The following is a 23,434-nucleotide window of genomic DNA, read 5'->3' as shown; positions in this document are numbered from 1 at the left end:
ATGGGAAGGAACTGTCAATTCTCCTTTGTGAATCAGACTGTATGAGTGCTTATTAAAAAGAGGCCTAACAATATCATGCTTTTTTTAACAGAGCACTGTAAACCACAAAACAATATGAAATGACTACTGTTTGCAGAAAGTACTCGTTCTTTACTCATTTCATCTAAAATTGAACTAACAATGAGCTCTATTTACCATCCACACAGAAACAGACTTATTCTAATATGAGAACAAGAACTCAGGCTTAAAAATAATCCATATGAATATGATTAACAAAGCTTTTGAATGAAGATTATTTGTATTTTCTGCATTTAATAGTCTTTTCTATTCTACAATCCATATGTCAACTCTTTATCATAATTTTTATTCTTAACATCAAGGTAGTAAAACTAATGCAAAAAATTAAGAATAAACTCAAGACCATTCCTTTGAGGATGATGTAAACAAGTTAAAAACAATATCTTTCATATATCTCTTCATTGTCACTAGAACCATATATTTCATCCCAGTTTCCTACTCCTTACCATTAGAGAATATGAAATATAATTTTCTCTTTAATCATTTACCAAAAAAATTGCAACAAAATTGACTTCTAAGGACATAGTGTCTTTTAAAGCATTTAAAATATAAAGCAATATTCATACGCAAATACAGGAAAACAAGAATTTCAGAAATACGGTTGAATCTCTCAGATAATTACCAAGTTTGAGGAAGTGAGGGTTATTTGCTCCATCCTTCAATCTTTTTTTCTGTTACTAAGACAGAGGAGTTTTTATGTTTGTCCTGGAAAGTCCCAAGTGATTATGTAACAATTATACCTGCCGCGAGTTGTCATTTCACTCTACACTTTCTAATGCAAAAGCTGAGAGAAGAAAGGAGTATAAGATACCATCATCTAGGTAAGTCTAGCTCCTCATATTCCTTCAAAGTGCTAAAATACAGGAGATAAACAGCCAGCCAGATTTTATTCCCGATTCAGCACTGTGGACAGCCAGCCAGAAGCTGTTTTCCTGTTCAAATACAACAGATGCTGTGTTTCTTCCTTGTAAGGAAAGAATTTCACCACATGTAGTGTAGAGAAAGTTGGCATGGCACAATCAGTTATGTGGAGTGGAACCTGAATATAATTTATTTGTGTGAGGAGAAAATAGTTTGCTTAGTCATGTCTAGGAGCAAAAATGTTTTCTTCCCAAATAAATGTGTTGCCAATTGTCAGTCAAGAGAGGACAGGTTACACTGTAATAAAAAAATAAAAAACCCCGGAAATCTCAGGGGCTTAAAACAACAGACATTTATTTCTAGCTCAGTTTAGGTATCCAAGGCAAATCTTCAAGTGGGACTTTGCTTGGTAAGTAACTCTGGGACCCAGGGTAACAGATTCCATTTTGGCATGTGCTTTTGTGACTGCTGAGGCCAGAAAAGGCAATGTGACAAATAACACTCTTGGTCTTAGTTGCTGAAAGTTTTTGTAAAGAAGTGGCATTTGTCAATTCTGACCTCATTTAGTTGGCCAAGGCTAGCCACAAAACCGTATGAACTTCCAAGGATAGGTAGGGATGTGCAATCCTATTATGTACCCAATGAAGAATTAAAAGACTCAAATTGTTCAAGTGATTCTTCACAAGAATGTAAATGCTTAAGTAACTTTTTACTATTCTTTTTTTTCTTTTTTGGCTGCCCTGGGGCAGACCCGAGCCATAGCTGCGACCTATGCCAAACCTGCAGCAATGCCAGATCCTTAACCCAATGTGCCAGACCAGGGACGGAACCTTCATCCCAGCACTCCAGAGATGCTGCTGATCTCATTGTGCCACAGCAAGAACGGCTGTTATTCTTTTCTTTAATTTTAAATTTTCTTTTTCAAAATTAAAAAAAAAATTGTATTAAAGTACTGTTGATTTACAATGTTGTATTAGTTTCAGTAAAGTGATTCAGTTACATATATATGTGTGTACATATATATATATATATATATTTTACAATCTCTTCCATTATAGATTCTTGTAAGATACTAAGTACAGTTCCCTGTGCTACACAGTAGGTCCTTGTTGGTAATCTATTTTATATATAGTCATGTGTATATTTTAATCCCAAACTCCTAATTTATCCCTCCCCACCTCTTTGGTAACCATAAGTGTATTTTCTGTGACTGTGAATCTATTTCTGTTTTGTAAATAAGTCCATTCTCAGAGGATCTTATTTGGCTGAATCAAATACATACTTACTGAATACATGTATGAATACGTGCACTGAACATACCTATGAATAGAACAAAGCACTATATTTCCGGCAGAGGCACAAATTGAATGAGATACAGCTCCTGCTCTGACACATTTAGACAAAAACACCACCATTGTCATCTTTATCATCACTAATAACAGTAGCTGATATCACTTGAGGACTTTGTGTCCAGCACTGTTCTAAGGGCTTCTCTGATACCCAAATATCTTTTATCTCTATAAGGAACCTGAAATCACTACCACTGTTAGCCCTAATTTGAGATTTGATGCTTCTAAACAGTTCTAAGTTGTGAATATTCTGTTTATAAAGTTTACATTATGGATAGCATTTAATTTATATAAGCTTGTTTCAAAACCCCCTACTAAGCAGACAGTGTGGCATTGAGGGATCTGGGGATAGAATAAAACAATGATGATAAGGAGTTCCTATCGTGGTGCAGCGGAAATGAATCCAACTAGGAACCATGAGGTTGTGGGTTTGATCCCTGGCCTTACTCAGTGGGTTAAGGATCCATTGTTGCCATGAGGGGTGGTGTAGGTTGTAGATGCAGTTCGGATCTGATGTTGCTATGGCTGTGGCATTAGGCCAGCAGCTGTAGCTCTAATTGGACTCCTAGCCTGGGAACCTCCATATGCCACAGTTGTGGCCTTAAAAAGGAAAAGCAAAAAAAAAAAAAAAATGGTGATAAGAAGTATTCAGGGAAAATATGAGAGCTCAGAGGAAAAAAAAATTGGGCTGCCATGGGTGAATGAGGGGGCTCCTAAAAGCTGGTGAAAGAAGAAATATGTTTCTATTTTTAAGGAAAAATGATTTATAGGTGAAAATGACATGAAACTCCTAAGGTCATAAAAAGAATAACTTTAATAATGCACAGTTTATATATCTCTATTATTGTCTGTAATGCTCGGGAGAGGTTTGTACACGTACACCCACCCTTTCCCACCTAAAGGCAGATTTGAGCAACTATAAAACAATTCTACAACACAGTGAACCACACAGCACAAGAGAAAATGGTCTTAAATGGAAGAAGGATTGGGGAGATACCTCAGATATAATGAAGAATTTATTTTCAGTAAGCTTTCTAAACATAAGCTTTGCTCAGTACTAAGAACTTGCTATGCAATCTCTCTCACTCCAGAGGGCTGGCTTTATTAAATGGATTTTTTTTTTTCATCAGGAAAATTTTTAAACAATCCTGCCTAAAGTTAGAAAAATAGATTAATTTGATTAAGAAACAGGGGTGGGGGGGGCAGTTCTCAGAAAGTACTTGTGTTGTGGTAGGTTAAATGTACACCCTTGAGGAAATTAGATCATGAAGGAGTTAGTCTGGTGATGTCCTTTCCAAATCTATGGTTTTCTGATTTCAATCATAATATTCAGATGGGGGGAAACAGCTATTGTTAACTATATGTGTCTATTTTCTTAAGCTTCTGGCAAGTGGGAGTATGCATACTGCAAGAACATTTCAAACTATGGCAGTAATTGTGACATACAGTATAGAAATACCTGGTTGTAAAGTAGCTAGGGCAATTGTCACTCATGTTACGATCTCCTTTACTTAAGAAAGAAAATTTGTTTTTTTTTTTTCATTTCCTAATTTTTGTACAAGCACATTCTAGATCAAATAGAGTTCCTGCTGTGGGACAGCTGATTAAGGATCCTAAGTTGCTGCAGCTATGGTTCAGATTGCAGCTGCAGTTCTGATCAATCTCTGGCCCAGGAACTTTCATATGCTGTGGATGTGGCTGAAAAAGAAAAAAAGGAGGGAAAGAAAGAAAAAGAAAAACCATACAGCCCATGTTAAACATAGTTGGTTCTACAATGGGATATTTTGCCAGAATAGGAAAAAAAAAACTATGTTTGCATTCTTCTTTTATAAAAACCACAATGTGTCAGACTTCAATGTTTTCTAATAGAAGGAAAGTATCTGATAAAAATGCCCGTCTACTTATTCAATGGTATCTGCTACTTTTTTCCCAAAAAACATAGCTTTCTCCTGAAAATCTACTACAACCTTCACACCATTTGTGCCTTTGCATGAGCCAGAAATGCCCTCCTCCTTGTTTTTTTCTTTACTAAACTCTGACCTGTCCTTACAGGCCTAGATGAGATCTGACATCCCACCTCCGTCCAAAAACATTCTTCAAAAATTCCAATTCATACCCTTTACAGTCTTCCTCTTCAAAATTAATTTGCTTAAAACATCAAAATATGTGCTAAGAATAATTATTTTCAATAGAAAAAACAAAGTGAAAACTATTTCAGTATAATTTAAAATATTTTTAGAGTTCCCATCGTGGCTCAGTGGTTAATGAATCCGACTAGGAACCATGAGGTTGTGGGTTTGATCCCTGGCCTTCCTCAGTGGGTTAAGGATCCGGCATTGCCGTGAGCTGTGGTGAGGGTTGCAGATGAGGTTCGGATCCCACATTGCTGTGGCCCTGGTGTCGGCCGGTGGCTACAGCTCCAATTAGACCCCTAGCCTGGGAACCTCCATAAACTGTGGGTGTGGCCCTAGAAATGGCAAAAAGACAAAAAAAAAATTTGTAGCCCAATAATTTCTTTTCATCATGAAAATATTTTTATATTTTTCTTGTTTTACGTTGTTATACATCTTCATTTTGCAGTGTATTTGTATGTAATTATCCTTTGAGAATGACCAATTTCCATTTCATACATGAGAGCCAATGAATGCCCTAAGGAAGTTAAATATAAAGGGATGAAACTAACCCCAATGAATATTTTTCCATAACCATGTCATAGAGTATGAAGAGCTTCCATTTCCTTTACCAGAAATTATAATTTAGATGTATTGGTAACTAAGTGATTTTATGAAAGAGGAAACTGTAAACCAGTGTTTGATGGGCTTTTAAAAGGCTGTTCATCTACTAAATCTTACCAAAGATGCTGATTTGGAATTCATACATAGTAGAGTTGCATTTTAAAAGTATTCTTCCACAGCAACAAAAATAATACCAACTTAAAAATAATTAAGCTTATGGAGACCCTATTTGTGAAGAAATTTGGAGTTATCTGTGAACAGGCTATTTATGGCTCCCAGGGTACAGAATGATTCTTTTGTGCCATTGAACTGTAGTTTTCCCATATGTTTCTCATGCAGAATGAGCACCCAGAAAAGACAAGCTGATCATAACACAACAAACTTATCCATATATGTATTAAGTTCTTACTCTTTGCTAGATATTGTTATGTGTCTGTGATATTGTGATGAATAAAATATTGTCCCTACTCCTAAAGAGTTTATCCTAGTGAACCTAATAGACAAGTAGAGACAATTGGAGTGTAGTAAATAATTACAAAGTATGCATGGAGTGCTATGGAAGTTAAAAGAAGACAGGCAAAAGCATATCATGTCTAATTTGAGTCCCCAAAATGAACAGTAAGCAGCATGGGGAGGATGGAGACAAAAGGAAAAGGCATTCTTGGAAGCAGAAGCAATGTACAAAGGTCCAGAGCATGAAGAAGCTTGAAAGGGTGCAAAATGTCATGGAGCCCAATATCACTGGAGACTGGAACTCAAAAAAAGATGCAAAACAAAAAGAAAGGGAAAAGTATACAGGGTTCAGATGGCAAAAAGCCTTAATGCACCATGCCAAGAGGTATGTGTTTTCTCTAAAAAGCCATGTCTATTCTTCCATTAAAGATTTATTGATGGAAGTTGAAATGAGTAAGATTTGCATTTTTAATGATCACTCTGCTTGTAGTATGAAGAGTAGTTTGGACTGACAATAAGCCATCAGTCAGAAGCAGACTATAATAAAGCAGATGGACTATAAAAACATTAGGGGACCAGACCAATATAAAGTCACTTAAAAAACAATGAATATGTAGTGTTCTTTGGACTCAATGACCACCTGACTCAGCAGTATTCTTACAGTCATTCTTCCTGTATATTCAAAGTTAGAGAAAGTATAAACAGATCATAAACTAATATAGTAACATAGGAAAAGAGCATTTGGTAAGGTAAATCCTAAAGCAAGAACAGATCAGAACTTACTAAAACAAGTAAGTTTGGTTAAAAAATATATATATATATATATATATATAGGTTTTTTAAAAATTTAATTTTAATGTTGCATATTTTTAACACCAAGTCTGGATAATGATTTTTCTGGAGCTTACTATTTGACTTACAAGGAGTTAATGAAAAAATTATTCTGAAAAATCATATGCCTCATTTTTTAAATCACAGGACTTTCTACAAATACCCAGAGAGACTGGCAAATCTACAAAATGACAACAAATTAAAGTTACAAAATTAAGCAATCACAGCTATGGTGGTATTTTAATTCTGCCATTCTGTTGTGGTGACCATTCCAGATTCTTTTTAAATAAAAATTGTCAAGACATTTAAAAGCCTCCTGTTTATTTTAACAGTGAAGAAAGATTGTGTTTTATCTTTTCATATTAAAGAATTTCAAATGAACCTTTCATTTACTATAACTATATGAATTATTTTATGATATTTATAGAGAAAATCAGCAATAGCATTTATTGGTCTCTATCTTCCCAGAAAACTGAAAGCATATATTTTATATATTCTAATTTAAAATTTGTCTTAAATATGTTATACTTCTTCTAAATACTGACATTTTAGAGTTAGCCCACAAAATCTGTATTTTAAAATGAAAAAATACTTGAAAAGATTTTCTATGATGTATGCAAGTTTCATCATTCCTAACTAACCAATTCTTAAAGATAATGTGGACACTGGTATTAAGAAAATTAAGCAAAAACACACAATAGCAGAAATAGTCTTTGAATTTAGGAATGTCTCACTCCAGAGATCACGTCTTTTTCCAGGGCACCACATGCTGCTTCTCTGCTTATGATCCACATTCTACACTGGAGAGAGGAGGACAGGGATTACTTTAACAAATAAACCACACATGTGAAATAAAGGAAAGAGCTGGCTTAGCATCTGTGTGAAAAACCCTTAGAAAGAGTGACAGCAATCTCAACATAAACCAATAGGTTGGAATATTTGCCAAATAAACTGCTGTCAACTCAGGTGGCTTTACTAAATACAAATCACCATTTAGCGGTGCCATTTGTTTGTGAACCAGGCAGGCACCCCTTGAGTGTTGACTACAGAGCTCCATTTTAAGGGTACCTTAGCAAAGAGGAGCCTTATCAGGCCACTGGTATCAGTCAGCATAACCATAGCGTGAGGTACCACCCAAAGGCACAAGAACTATCTCTAAACATTTGGGGGTCTGTTGGGACCTTACGGCATTAGAGGTAGAACAAGATTAAAAAGTCAGATTTGGGATTAGGTATGGAAACACTTTCTCCTTATCACAATATTAAAAAATGGGTGGAACTTCTTGTCAGGTAGTGATTTCCCTCTTTAGGAGAACATACAAATTCAAAAAATGAAAAAAAAATAATGTCTGACCACATGTCTGGATGATTAGATGATTAAACTTCCCACCGTCAATCAAATTCTCCGATTTGGGTAACATTTTACAAGCTTTCCTAAACTGCAATATTCTTCTAATTTTGATGGGGGGGAGGGGATTGGAATAAGATACAGAAAATGCTAAGTGCGTAATACAGATCTTCATTGCGTAAGTGTAGTTGTTGGTTTTTCCACATTCCAGCAAGGATCCCTCCCTCCCTCTTCCTTGCTTCTCACCCTCCTTCATTTTCTGTCTCCCCTCCCCTTGCTCCACTCTTGCTTTCATGTGCTACCTTCTGTTCTCTTTCCCTTCCTCTCTCTCTCCCTTTGACTTTCTATCACTTACTTAGCATTTACTAAGTTCCAGGCACTACTCTACATGCATTCAGATGTTCATTCATTGAACCCTTATCAATGACACAGGTGTTATTTGAGTCAGAAAAAGGTTAGGTAACATGTTGAAGATTACATTAATACATTTGTTTCTGCTGCACTGGTTTTCAAAACAGTACTTAAAAGTGGAAAAACTAACCATGTGTAAAGCGAACCATTTTGAGCAGCCAGGTGTAAAAGGGTCACAACCAGATGAAGTAAAAACAATGTTTACCAATTTTTTTTAAAAAATCAGCAGAAGGAAAGATTAGTAAATTAAATGAAATAATAAAGTTAGGAATGGACCCACCCAAAATTATTCAGATGCCAAAGTAAGCCAATCCCAGCTGTTATTCTTTACTCTGGCTGCCATCCTCAGCAGGAGCAGTATGGGGGAGTGTGGGCAACCGGCTGCAGTAGCAGCTGGGACTATTTGTTAAGAGGGAAAAAAATCGTCAGTGAAGACAAAGGGAAATTTCAGTGGCTAGCAGTGTGAATGGAAACTCAGAGCCTGGCTAGGGTAGCCTCAGAAGTGAAATGCAGCAGTGCTGTCGGCAAGCAAATTGCAGTACCCACAAAACCACTCACCATTCACGGGGAGGGTGCTCCCTAGAGTGGAGTCTTGTCTGGCAAGACTTTTACTCCAGCAAGAGCAAAATTTACCAATAATACATTTTGTATACATTTTCTCATATTACCAGTATTCCAGACATTCAAAAATTAATGAATATCAATATCAAGCAATATCAAGATCTCTTCTAACTATGTAGTGGGAATAAATTAGCAGACTGAAAAGGATAAAAGGCATATCTAATCCAAAATAAAAATTGCCATTATATAGTTCACTAACATAGAAATGTAAATGTCTAGTAAATGTAGTCATATATTCCAAAACATCACTGCATATAGTAAAATCATAGCATTTTATTTATTTTACATCCTCTGAGACTAACATTATAAAAGGCATCTATGTGTTTCTGAGTATGTAGACTCATTGTTATCAATTCATTAATTTTATTTATAATTTTTATTCTTGTCCAATTTTATTGATTTTAAGTCTTAGAGACTTCGTTTTTACTGCAGATCTGAAAAATTCTACAATCCTAAAATATAGCAGGCTTCAGTTTGGGCATACACATTTTGGAGCAAGTAAAAAACATTTGGCAAAAAATCTGTCAAAAGCAGTGCCCAGTACATAACTTTTGTCTTATTTCTGAGAATTATAATGACAAAGATAAAATTATAGGCTTATAATTATAAGCATAATTGACTTCACTAATATTTTTCTTCTTCCTTTAGTTATCTAAATATTATTACAAGGTTATTTTGCTTTGGGGATTTTCTAGGAAATCAAAACATATTAATGTGTTGAAATTTAAACATATTAACTTCTCATAACTGAAACAATACAGAAATAAAATTGATATTTTGGGAGAGGCTCATGATATCCATTCCGGTATGACCTAGTCCTATTTTGTCTTTTCTTTTCATCATTCTGGATGAACAAAAACAAAATATTTTGTGCTCCTTTATTAATGGGAAGGCACAATTACATGGATAATTGACTATGCTAACAACTAAATTACTAACATTTGACTTTGAAAAATATTTTTTTTCTTTTAAATTTAAATTTTAAACATGGGTTGATATGACTATTCTAAGAACACACCATATGGTTAATTCAAGTTTATGCAGACCCTTAAACTGCCAGCAAGCTCAATATTCTAGTACCCATTCTAAGCAGTTATAAAGTATCAGATATCATTCATCTGACCAGAAATATGTGTAACATTTATGCATTGTGATAATGTCAAATTTGAAATTTCTTTTTCATCTCCTTTTCTTTTTTTTTTTTAACTTTGCTTTTGATGAGGAAAAATTACTTATATGTTTAGTCCGTAATGAAGGAGATATTTCAATTTTTATTTTCCATTACTTTCCCAACATTTTCTTTAAAAAATATAATTTTTGCTTTGCTCAAAACAATCAAAATGATCTTATTTTCTATACATTTATTTTGAGAATTTGACTTTAGTCTCTAAAAATAAAATAAGCACCTCCCATTTTCACATTTATTTGCTCCTTAAAGTAGTAAGGGGCAGTGAAAAATATGTATTTTCTTCTGAATTAACTTTCCTTTTGACATTTCTGTTTATGTCCACTAATTTTCTCTTTCATATTAGGTGTATTATATTTGATTAATTTGTATAGTGCTAAAAGGAAAAAAAAACCCTCAAGGATACAGCGTTGCAAAATACATGGTCAATTTTTATAAGGTTTATATATAATAGAATCATAATAAGATAAATTTTCACTTGTTTTTTTCTTCAATTATTGGGTTAGAAAATACATTAAAAATACCCTACATAAACTACTTATAATTATAAAACTTATAACCATTGTTTACTCTTCTCACTCTATTAGTGCCTACAGCTATGCTTTTCAAATGATAAATTCATAGAACAAAGACAGCATAGTCAAATTATTTATAAAACAACATTCACACAGGGATAAAATGATAAAAACAAAGAACATTCTTGCTTTTGGTCATTTAGGGCGTTCCTTAGAAACAAAGGTGTAGGATAAGTTATTACATTTTCCTGCCTCTGCTTTCTGCTTTGCCACTGACCTCATGTGTTGGTTGTCTCTCTTCTCATTGTTCATCACTCTAGACATGAAGAGATCCTACACTGGACACCGGGAGATCACAACCAGGGCAAATGGGAAGAAAATGTGATTGAAATGTGACACTGATCATGTGAAGGCCCAGGTGATCTCAAACCACTCTCTGCCAAGGCCTCCCACTGCCTTTCAATAAAATATGGATATTTTATAAAAAATTTCAAAGCCGTTCTGGATTTCTCTTCAGAGCTTTTGTAAGAGAAGAGCTGAAGCCAAACTAAGGCCCAATATTTTGGAGTCGGGGCAGAAGAGAAGTATGCTCATCCTTTTTCCCGACTTCGGAAGGCTCCCCCCAAGCTCCATCACCTCATTTCCTGCCATCTTTTTTAGGTATCTATTTATATGTAGCATCAGACAAAAGAATAAGATTTGTAATACTAATGCAAATAGACATAATTAGATTGTATACATTAAGGGCAACAGGTAAAATAAACTTATTAAGTACCTTAAATTTGTTAGATTCTAAGCATGCAAACAATAAAATGCAATATACTTGCTTTCAAAACTTTAAAAATCAACTCATGAATTGCATTAATTCACAAAGAAAAGGACAATTCCTTAAAGTCCTATTAAAATAAGGGCAACTTAACATGAGTAAAGAGCATTTATAATATCAATAGTCATGCTATGGACACAGTGGAATTCAGATGATTAGATGTCCACGGGTAAGTGAGTTTCTAGTACATTATAGGCAGTGGGGATGGCAGTGAAAAGAAGGCAGGAATGGTGACAAGATGCATAGACATTTTGCTCAGTTCTTCTCACCCAAGCTCTTTGTATTCAGCTCCAAGAATGAGTACATGGTTTTTCATTCCCAGCTCCATGCTTCCACAGCACTTTGTTCTAACTTTAATATGTCAACAATATCCCGCTTAATCATGACGTCTCTTTGCACAACTAGACCTTAAGCTTCTGGGAGAAAGGGTTTGATTAGAGGCACTGCTCATTTGTGTGTGTGTGTGTTTTAATAAAATTCTTATTTTACAATAGTTTTAGATTTACAGAAAATTGTGAAGCTAGGATAGAAAGTTCCCATACACCCATGACAAGTGTCCCCTATTACTAGGAGTTACTTTAGTGCAGTACGTTTGTGATAGTTAATGACTCCATCCTGATACATCATTATTAACTAAAACCCATTCTTTGTTTAGATTTCTTTAGTTTTGATCTAATATCTTCTTACTGTCCAAAAGATCATCCAGGATGTCACATCATTTAAAAAACTGTGTGTTTTATTCTAAAATTCCTAGCATGATGTTCAGTATTAGTACAATCAAGAAGTTCAACAATAGTCAAGCAATAAGTGAATGACTGAATGAATAAATATTAAAAAGATATGGAAGCTTCTGAATCCATGAAAGAAAAGATCAGGATGTGTAACTGAGGAATGAAGTGCAAGACTAACTTCATTAGTGCAAGACAATTTTCCATTGAGAGATAAAGAACAACTGGAATCTTACAAAAGGCTTTTCTACAATCTACCAACATTAGATGTTTTCTCATCTGAACTCAATAATAGCACCATGTGTCACAATTTATGCCATGAATAATTATTTAAAAGAAATTTAATTCATATGTTAAATTTCTATTGATAATTATATACACACACACACATATATACCATCCAATAGAAAAGATAATAGGTAGAGAATGGTATATTGGTTATTTATAAATTTAAGCATTTTATGAAGATTAACTCTATAATTTGTAAATTTGATTAAATGACACCCTTAACCTAGGTGATGGACCTAAAAGGGGAAAAAAACGAAAAAGTTAATATGAAAGTGATCCTCCTTTGCAGCATCATGACACTTAGGCCAGTGTTTCTCATGCTCAAGTGTGCATTAAGAATACTCTGCAAGGCTTATTAAAACACAGATTCCTAGCCCCAGAATGACTGATTCAAGAAGCCTGACTCAGTAGCTCACAGGGGATGCTGGTGCTGACAGTCCAGCACACTGAACAGCGCTGGTTTGATCCCAGCTCTGTCTCCTCTTTGCCCTTCTTTGGAAGAAGAACAGAAGAAAATCATACGTAATATCATCTCCTCTGCAATGAAATTCAACTGAGCCTTCCTCAGGTTAATGATTTAGCAGTAGCTCTACTACTTAATGAAGTAAGCCTTTATCATTTTATCATTTTGACCATAACATGAAGCCAAAACAACAACATTTTGTTTTGTTTTCATTCAGTAGATAAATATCCACAAGCTTTAGGAATGACTGGATTAAGTCATTTCATTCTGTCCACAGGGATCTCATCAAGAAATACTCCTTGCCCTCAAGGATCTTAAAATCTATTTAAAAACAACTACATTATTTAGAGAATATGATAAGGCATTTTTACACAAGATCCTCCATCTCCATGGTACATTTTAATTTTCCTCAATAATCACAAGAGATAGAAATTAGTCCCTGAATTCAAATGAGGATATCAAGCCTCAGAAGTTCAATGATTTAGCAAGAATAAGACAACATCAAATAGGATAAGCTGCAGACTCAAATACAGGATTTTAAAATTGTGAATCCATACATACTCTTTCTACTAGAACATGCTGTCTCCAAATAGAGTTCAAAGTGTGTTGGAAAAACTAGGTCTGGTAAGAAGAAAAGAGTCCTACATTTCTAGCATTGGAAAGGATCTCTGAAATCACAGGTTCCATAATAGCTTTTTGACTCAGGATTAGGAAAAAAAAGCAATTGGGAGAACTGAATAGCTATATACAATGCTGTTGGCACATTTCCTCTTCAGGTCCAGTTTCACAGTATGTCTTGAGCTTTGAATTTAAAGTCCTCCTCCATTCCCTTCATTTCTTGGGAGGAAGTTAATCAGGAGGGAAAAGGTCAGTGTCTCCAGCTGACCTCCCTTTTTAAATTTCCTTTTTCATTGCTGCTTATCTTTCCTGGTTCTGGAGGTAATCCAGCCACCTAAAAGCACCACTGAGACATATCCTTAGGGATGCTACTCTTCTGCTTTATCCTGTAAATAAACCCCCTCTTCCTTCTGGTGACAAGGAGTTAAAAATCATAACTCAGAGAAAACAAACTCAAACTACAGAGAAATAGCTAGGTTTACATAATGTTCCTGCACTTAAGTCAAGTTTAGTCACAGACTGGACAGGCTGGAAGGCCCTGTTCTGCCCTGCTCTGTACCCTAATTCTCCCCTCCCAGTCCCCAACATTCCATGGTTCTGTGAATATCAGCCTCCCCCTGGAAAAAGAGGTTGGACAAAGAGGACAAGTTGTCCAGGTGGCTAATGAGCTATTTATTTAACATTTCAATTATTTCCTAAGTCATGAACTTCAACAAATTCTGAATGCCTAGTGAGTGCAATTAAACTTTTTTTAAATTCACAAGTCATGTTTTTTAGCCATTGAATTAGGCAAAATAAATATTCAAGTAAAATGAAGACCAATAAATAGATATCATCCCTTAAAGTGTTTTCCTTCCACTTTTGGTTTAAGGTAGGGAAGAAATCAAAATTCTTTCTGGAAAAGAAGTAAAGGGGAGAAAAAAGAGGGGTTGGTGGTGACAAGAGCACAGAGAAGTCAAGGAATGAAGTGATAAGAGAAGAAAAGGAAGGGGTTGAGGTGACTGTCCAGAAGTTACAAGAGCATCAGAAGAGTAATTGTAGTTTTTTGTTTTTTTTTTTTTTAAAGAAAGAACACTGACTACAAATGAGAAAATATAGCTGACTTGTGGGGGTGCTGTCTGGAGGCCCCAGCTGCTTCCCTACAATGCAGCTCTGAAGGGAAAGAAGGTGAAAAGGCAGAGAAAGCTCTAGTCTTTCTCATGTGTGCTGTACCAAAGGAGTCATAAATGGTTGTTCAGGATTCCTTAGTTTCCTTGGCACTCTTCACCCTAACCCCACATCAGATACTTCCTTAAAAAACACTGCTCTAAATCATTCATTTTTATTCATATACCCAATCAATGAACATTTACTGAACATCTACTAGGAAAGATGTCCTGCAGCAGACACCTCACCTGTTTGTCCAGAGGAAGGTGGAATGGAAAGCTTTCTTTCACTTTCAAAGCAAACAAGGAAGCTGAGCTGATGGCTGGTTACAGGACACTGGTTCAACTTTGGATAGTGTGATCTGGTCTTAGCAATATCTGTTCTTTTGTGTCTTACAAAGCTGGGTCTACAATTACCTTTGTTAGCAACTTTATTTATTTAATAGCTTTGGTCTCTTGTCTCCAAGGTGCCATCAGATCAAGTTACAAGTTTCCTTAAATTACCTAAAAAAAAATCTTATGGTAACTCACAAGCCTAAGAGAGATCAACATCCTTTTTCTTCTAGTCATCTACTCCAATAAGAGCTGGATTTCATTTTAAAAATCTTTGCTTCCAAGTAAAAAAAAACCCTGATGATTAAAGATCTACCCTTATTTTAAGTTGTTAAGTTAATAATTAACTCACAATTGCCTTTAGAATAAAAAAAGGAACCGGAGCAGGCTGATTCTCCCTGAACATTGAGTAATTTATAAAAAGCTTCAGAAGGGTAAAGTATTTACCACACTAATTAGCATTATCTCATGTAATTCTTTCAGGGTCCTCCAAGTTATATATTACCCCATTTTAAAGATGAGAAAATTCATACTCAGAAAAGATAAGTAACTTGCGTATGTCATTCAGCCAGAAGCAAGATTCAAATTAGGTAGGTCTCATCCAAAGTCTAGAGCTTTTAGGACATTGACATTAAAATGTGAAACTATTTCATAATACTTGGGCCTAAACTACTTTGTGTGTGTGTGTGTGTATGTGTGTGTGTATATAAACTACTTATTTACATAAATTGTGCCAAGGCTATGAGCAATGTCCTTGAACAGAGAGCAGTGCTGATTCAGAGTTTAGTTATCAGAGATAGAAGCATAAATACATTTCTAAGCCACAGAAATCAAGCACATCTTGAATTTATGTTTTTCTTTTCCATACTCGTTGTAGAGTCAAGATGACCAGAGCAGTGGGGCCTAATGGTGGGAATATTCCGAACGAGGCATTAGACTCAAGGCAGGCTGCAAACGTCCTGAGAGTCAATTGCCTTGGCCGCCACTAGGGCCAAATGAAATCAAATTATCAATTCCACATTCTTGAAATCATCACATTAACTGACAGTTCTCTCCAATACCAGAGACTGTGACACTTGGTTCAAAAAATATTCATTTACAGTCCAGATAATCCAGGCTATAAAATATCCAGTCTTGCCATTATCATCCTTTACGTGAGCACAAAGCATAATGCTGCTTGAGTCCAAGAAATAACTAATGACATTGATAGTTTCTCCTACACTTCAAATGTTACTTAAAACTATACCGCCAACAAATTTCTTATTAAAATAACCATCATCCTTTGTATAACTTACATAATATTCCAAAATGTCAGATGTTTATGCTGAAGACTAACAGCATTTGGCCCTGTCTATTGAAACCAAGAAAATAACTAAAATCTTTACTCTGTACCTTTTGGAATATGTTGTTGGAATATGTTGGAATACAATTTAAGTTTCATTTTATTTTAAATTCTCTGAGACCAAACTTACAAGACTACTTTAATCCTGTGGTGGCTATGCATCAAGGGGCATGCATGTATGCAAAGTGCCATATCCGGATTCTGGCAGATGAAATTTCTCAACCACGTAAGAGTTTTACATACAAAGATAAAGGAGTAAATCTTTGCATGCTCTCCCATTGAGAACTCCCAAGGATGATTCTAATGGATTATCTATGATGAAAGAAAACTGACTCAGCAGATTGTTAACAATAATATCCACAAGCAATCATCAATTTGATGTTTAGTGCTTTATTATGTGGTCAGAGAAATGGGGCCACCGAGTGATCTCATCTCAGACAGAAAGAGAGGCCCTCTCTATGAAATATCCTCAAGGTAAATGACAAATTTGACGTGGAGAGCATGATAATAGAGCAATAATTTTTGAAAGAATACCCTATTTTTACATATATTTTTAAGTCAAGAACAAGTATTGGTTCTATATTATGCATAGAACACGGTACTGATAAAACTCTGAAAACATAATTTTCTGTGACAGATATTTTTTATTCCAAAATTGGCCTCATTCATTTATAAATTCTGTTTACTGCTTTTCCTAACTCTGACCTTCCCTCACCCTATTTCTATACTAAATATAACTGTTTTCCCGTTGTCATACCCAACAACCAGTTAAGAGCCAAATAATTCATAGAACCATTCACAGGCATTGGTGTATACAGATGCATTTCTCTGATGCATGGGCAATATTGGTATGAAGCAAATATAAATATACAAGAATAGCGTTATCTGAAAAACTTACATGGACTTGCTCCACAGCCAGTATATCCTGTGTAAACCAAACTGAACAAAACATATTGTAATTCCTTTCATCCTACCTAGTAGCACCTTTTTTTCCCCCAATATAAGCTGTTTCTTAATAAAGCCAGCACTTAATTCTCACTGACTCCCTCTCTTGTAGCTCTGGGCATTGAGGTTTGTATTTACCCCTGGGTCCTATTTAACTGCTTTCTTTATGAATCATGCCTTATGACCAGTTTTTATTTATTAACCACACAGGGATGTGTGACTAATGTCACTATTGATAATACTTAGTTACTGGCTGAGAAACCAAAGCTGTGAGCTGGGTCAGGAACAACTGACTCAGTTACTGCCTTTTTAAAAATTGCTCCGAAAGTAAAATAAATTCCACAGCCTCCAGGATGATCATTCAAAACTTTACATATTTTTTTGTTTGTTTGTTTAGGGCCACACCTGCAGCATATGGAAGTTCCCAGGCTAGGGGTCGAGTCGGAACTGTAGCTTGTGGCCACACTGCCAAAATGCTGGATCCTTAACCCACTGAGTGAGGCCAGGGATTGAACCCTCATCCTCATGGATACTGGTTGGGTTCTTAACCCACTGAGCCACAACAGGAACTCTAAAACTTTCACTTATCATTGTGCTCTTCTAAAATTCTATCTTAATTTTTTTTCATATAGATAGAAAAAATTCTAAAATGTGTGGTGTAAAGTGAATATGTGTAATAAATGGATATCTGCACACTTTTATTGCAAAAATACTGGCCATGAATCTTGGAAAATGTACAGATAATGTAATTATCTTCTAAATTATTATAACCAGAGGTCAAAGGTATGAAGATGGGATTTGGAGTGAAAGCAATCAGGATAAAGCACATATTTTATGCAAATTAAGACCAAGTTTTGCTGTCATCTATACCAGCATTGTCCTAGCAATTACTGATATCCCAACTCAAGCCATTTCCAAGAGTTTTTTCTGTTTAGAACGGGTTCTTTTCCAACATTCTAGTTTTCTTAGTCTTCAAGAAATATTAATAGCATAATTTTTAGGTTATGAAGTACTTTTATAGTATTGTTCCATTTGATTCTCTCAAAAATCCAGTGAGATCTATAGGAAAAATACCATCACCACCCCTATTTTCAAATTAAGGAAACTGAGGCACAGATAATTACCATTTGTATAAGCAGAAGGACTACAGCTGGAGTAGAGACCTTGGCCTTCAAATTCTGAGCTCTCTGAACTATGATAAATCTGTATTTAACTGGTTATAATATTCAAATACAGAAAGACTAATAAACAGTTTCCATCCCATGTTCAATACGTATATGTATTCAATGCTCAAATCTACATTTATGATATCAACATATTCTAGCCACAATCTTCTGCCATATTCATGCCTTACTTAACTATCTCTTTACCAAACATCCAGGAAGAAAAACCCCTACTTTGAAGTAACTGCTCTCTTTGGTTTCTGCACATACGAAGTTCCTTACTGAGTCTTTGATGGGCTGTATCCCATCTAGAACCTCCCTTAATAGAATTTCTGGGGCTTTCCACATGCATTGGGATTTCTTCTTTCACATGGGCTTTACTCATTTGTTCCTTTTGTTCTTCTTCTTTGAGCTCCATTATCAAGAAGGCTATTTTCACTTCCCTGTAACCTCGATAATGCAGGATGGTGAAAGATAAGGAGAGAACACAGACATCAACAGAGGGATGTGGCTGAATCCACCAGGTCCCTTCTCCCTGAATTCTCTCTTTCCTTCATTTCTGTCATGAGATCATAGCTATTTTCAAAGAAATCCTTGGGGTAGAATATTATAAACTTGTATTAATTACACCAACGTTACACTCTTAGGTGTATTGGCTATAAAGTTGACTATAAATTCTTAACTATCCATAAACTTTTAAATTCTTGTCTGATATAGTTAATCTCAACTCAAATCTGGACTGAAAATTCTTATAAGGGCAGGACAGAATCTTGCCATTTTTATCTTTGTATATTTTTCTTTGTCAACCCAATTTATCTTGTACCTATAAAATACATTAAAAGAGATACACATTGCCTCAACAAGAGTAAATATTTCATCTTTTTTATCTACAAGGTTTGCCTTAAGTTAGCATATTTGCTTAATATCGGAGGGAGTGGATATCCAGTAAGAATAGGGAGGAATTTGATATTATTCCACTGTGGGTGGAGGGCAGAAAAGAATGAGGTAGAAGGTGCTTCATATCTGATCTCAACTTTCTACCTTGTCTCTCTCCCTCTCTGTCTTTTCTCCCTTTTGGTCCTAATGGTCTCCACCTTTCAAGCTCTGTTTAAGAAAATGTTGCTCCCAGAAATAGAGAAGGAGGGAGGAAAGAGATAAAGGGCAACTCTTGTGCATCTGTTTTCTAAAGGTATTTTTTTAAAAACTCAAGTTTTGTATATGACACAAAGTTCTTCCTCATTAGGAAGAGACATGAGGCTTATCTAGCACCATCTTGATAATGGAAGATATAAGAAAAATGCTTTCTCCCATTGGCTTAAATCCCTGTTATGAAATGAATCCCTGGATTAATCTAGCAAGCCACCACTGGATTTCTCTGCTGGGGTTCAGTGCAGAGGAGGTTCTAGATTACTGATATATAGTGCCTCTTATTTTGAAAGACCTTGCACTTGTTTATAGTATTAATCACCTAATACATCCACTAATGACATTTTACCATTTGGAATATTATTTAAGATGGCAAAAGATAATACTCTAAAATATCCTACCCCTAGTTTTCAGACACAGCTAAAATGTCCATGAATTCCTGAGTATAGAGAGGTGAATATGCTGTTCATACTGTGTTGATGGGACGGAATGTCCCTTCTCTGACAGTCCTGGGCTTCTCTTTTACAGAGGCACCTGCGGTGCAGGAGACATTTGCTGTTTCAGGTTGAATCTCCGGGGTATCTCTCAACTGACTTTGTTAGCTAAACTGTGCAAGTGGGAATATTCTATTTTCAGGTAACTCTACGCAATCTTCGTAGAAGAGCGCAATATTGCACACTTTCAGCTAGTGCCACTAAATCAAAAGATTAACAAATGCCAAAAGGAAATCTTCTGGGAGTTTCAGTCTAGGGTACCCTCAGATAACAGCAATGGTCCTCTCATGCCACTTAGCTCAACTCATAAAATCAGTTACAGTGATCCTTTTGATTAAGGGAGATGTGGTGAACATGAGGATGATGACAACATTATGCATTAGCATTCTAGTATGCTCTGACCATATTATATAAGCTCTCTAATGAAATATTAAAATGAGGTATCTTTGGAAACACACTGATATTGAGCTATCAAAAAAAAAAAAAAGCCCAAATACCCTAATAAGGAAGGTATAAAAGTTGATACCAGGCACAGCAGAATAGTAGTTTTCCAAAAGTGGCAGCTTATCCACTTGTCTACATAAGAAAAACAATTATTATGGTTTTTTTTTCTGAAATCCTTCCATATTCCATTACATCAAATTTTTACATTCAGACATATTTGATATTAATTTCTTAGAAATATGCCTTTTGATACATACTATGAAACATCCCAAATCAAATGACTTGTGTTAATGCTAGGTACTGTAGCTTAAATACTTTACAAATTCAGTGTCAATGTGTTTCTTAAATTTACGTTACCTACTGGGGAGGGTTATAGGAAATCTATTTAAACTAAGAAAATGTCCCTTGATTTTAGCTATCCTAAAAATGAGAAAGTTCCATAGTCAAAATTAATTGATGATTGCCCAATAAAAAGACAAAAAATTAACTGTCATATGAAATTGAGTCCTTTCTTTTTTTTTCCTCTTTCTGGTAAAGGTTATACCCATATTTTAAAAATACAGAACTTCCTTCTACAGTGGGGGTCAATTTAAAAGCTCACACAGCTGAAAAATAGTTCTTATGTAATTCTCATTATTGCATCTGTTATCTGTCTCAATGGTTAGTGAGAATAAGAACTTTCCTGAAAATTTATTCCAAATTACTTTTAAGTCATTAAAGTCACTTTCTCAGAGTGTGGGTTTTATTTGTTGTCTGTTTGTTTGTTTATAGAAAGAGTCATCAAACCTACGTATGACTGGCTTTTACTGGTCCTGATGAGAAAGCTATCTTTTGATCATTTATTTATGACTAAATGCTGCTTTACAAGACATAGTTTCAGAATAAAATATATTTAAGCACTCTCTAACAGATCTTCAGGTAAGCAATATGAATTTACATTAAAGAGATGCTAGTAAATAGTTTCTAATATTTTAATCAATATAAATCAACTCACAAAGATTGATTTTTTTGCCACACGTACTAAAATTTTTTAATTATCAATTTAATTAGAAAGCAATTTATATCAGCTGTTAGTCATTTTAATTACATGGTAATGACTTAGTTATCATGGATAAGAAATCAGTTTGCTTCTCAGGAATTCTCTTTTCTTCTCCTCTCATCTCCATTATGAACAACAAAACACCAAAAAGCCAACTGCACCTCTATGTCTAGAGCCCTTCCCTAACATCCTTGCTTCCCCTAACAGACACACACTGGTATTTAAATACCCACTGCTAACTTAGTGGATTCAGCTCTTCAAGGCTCTTTACAACCTGCTTCCCACCCCCTTCTGTTGTGTCTGCTAGTGAGTGAACTTCTCATTAACAAAACCTAATATTTACAAGACAAAAATAACATCTCCAACTTAGCCTGTGGTCTTACACTATTTTCAGCTGTGGTAAGTATGACACGTTCATTAGAGGTACTTAGAAGCTTAGCTCAGCACTGCAATAATTTTTTTCAGGTGCATTGTAAGGGTCTGGGAAGACACCAAAGATACATTAAAAGACTCATTTTTTTTTTTCCTTAAAAAAAAAAAAAAGGATCTGAAAAAGATGACCTACCTTTATGTGACAGGCGTAAGCGGGGGTGTGAGGTGTCAGCGCCGTGACCTCCCATCCAGAGCCCCAGCAAGTAGCCCCAGAGGAGCCAGGTGATCAAGTACCCCGCCGATGCCATGCTGCCTGCCGCTCAGTCCTCACTTTTCAGCGGGGTGAGTTCTACTTAGGACTCCCCTCCAGGGGCAGCGTGCGAGAGGCTTTGTCAGAAATCGAACGCCTTGTCATCAGAAAGCCCAGTTCCAAAGTGCCATTTGTCAGGCTGTATTTGGATATGTAAAACCTGCCTTTCCACAGGACAGTTGTTTATAAGCCGGGAGCAAGAGGACATTCCAAGGAGGGAGTCTTCACAGCCATGTCCTGCCTAAAGCTCTCTTCAGTAACTCTACCGGTGGAAGGAAGAAACTGTATATATATATATTTTTTTTTCAGTCACTTCTGCAAGCGGTTCATTCAGGAAAAAAAAAAAGGCACCAAAACAAAACAAAAAAAACCAACCCCGAACACAAGCACTGCCTTCCCCCGTGGAGCTCTTCTCTTCTGGCTCGTTGAAGCCTCTCAGAAGTCAGCCTCTTGCACCGACTTGCCAAACAGCTAGTTTGAATTCACCTTTCACCTTGCTAATTAAAAACAAGAAGTGCCATTCCCTCTAGGAGTTGCAGGATCCACCCAGCGGGGATGCCGGCTCTGTCAGCGAGCTGTTTACTGGTAAAGTTCAGGCAGGGTTGAACAGCGGACTTGCTGTTTCTAGGAAGTGTTTCTGGTCCACGTGCCCTGGTCCACCCGCCCTCCCAGTATTACTGGGCCCGCGTCACTCAGCGACCGACGGGTGAGGGAAGTCCGCATGTTGATGGGGAAGAGGGAATCAGGAGGGAGAATGATACATCAGATGCTGATTACCTAAGACTACATAACAGATGAGGATGGAGTGTCAGGAAGGGTTTTTAAATGCTCACTCATTAAGATTAACTCTTGAATAAATATATTCATTTTAAACAATCTGTTTGTCACCATCCAGGACCCAAATTGATTTTTTTTCCAGTGTTTACACTGAAATCATATTTTTTTTAAACAAGTATGGCTTTGTGCATCTTAGGAATGATATTTTAAACTTGTGTAAGGAAAACGTGTTTCAAGAGCCTTAAAAAAATGTTATCAGTGATTGTTTCATAGATAGGGTAAAAGGAAGATATCATTTTGGGCAGGCAAATTCTTCAACTCAAAAGCAAATTCTCTCCCTTTTCTTAATTAGCAAGCCATACATTTCATCTCAAATTTGGGAATAATTAACTTTTGAGTATGTAGTTAATTAACATAAGTTAATTACATATGTAACTTTTATGTAGTTTTTTTCCTACATAAGGTAACTGTGGTAAAGCCAAAATTCTCTATGGGACAGTTCCCAGTAAAGCAGATATTAGAAAACCCAGGATATAAAATACCTTGGGGGTCAACTGCTATATGTTCTCAGAGTTTATTTTCCAAGACACTATGTTTGTGTAAATAAGCCTAAT

At 35.7% G+C, this 23,434-nt stretch overlaps 1 protein-coding gene across 2 annotated transcripts in view; it reads right to left on the bottom strand.

The window, feature by feature from the left end:
- Positions 1 to 22,754, bottom strand: part of SEMA3E (semaphorin 3E) — a 258,897-nt gene extending 236,143 nt beyond the window's left edge. Inside the window, exon 1 of one of the 2 annotated variants that reach the window (XM_013979781.2) lies at positions 21,927 to 22,754. In XM_013979781.2, the coding sequence (XP_013835235.1) occupies positions 21,927 to 22,041 (115 nt within the window). In that variant the 5' untranslated portion in view covers positions 22,042 to 22,754. The remainder of the gene's footprint in view (positions 1 to 21,926) is intronic. The other variant, XM_003130220.6, reaches the window with a different exon arrangement.

The sequence above is a fragment of the Sus scrofa genome, chromosome 9 (genome assembly GCF_000003025.6).
Source record: "Sus scrofa isolate TJ Tabasco breed Duroc chromosome 9, Sscrofa11.1, whole genome shotgun sequence".
In the NCBI taxonomy this organism is placed as follows: domain Eukaryota; kingdom Metazoa; phylum Chordata; class Mammalia; order Artiodactyla; family Suidae; genus Sus; species Sus scrofa.
Note: the sequence above shows the minus strand (reverse complement) of the source record. Positions and strands in the feature narration are given on the sequence as shown.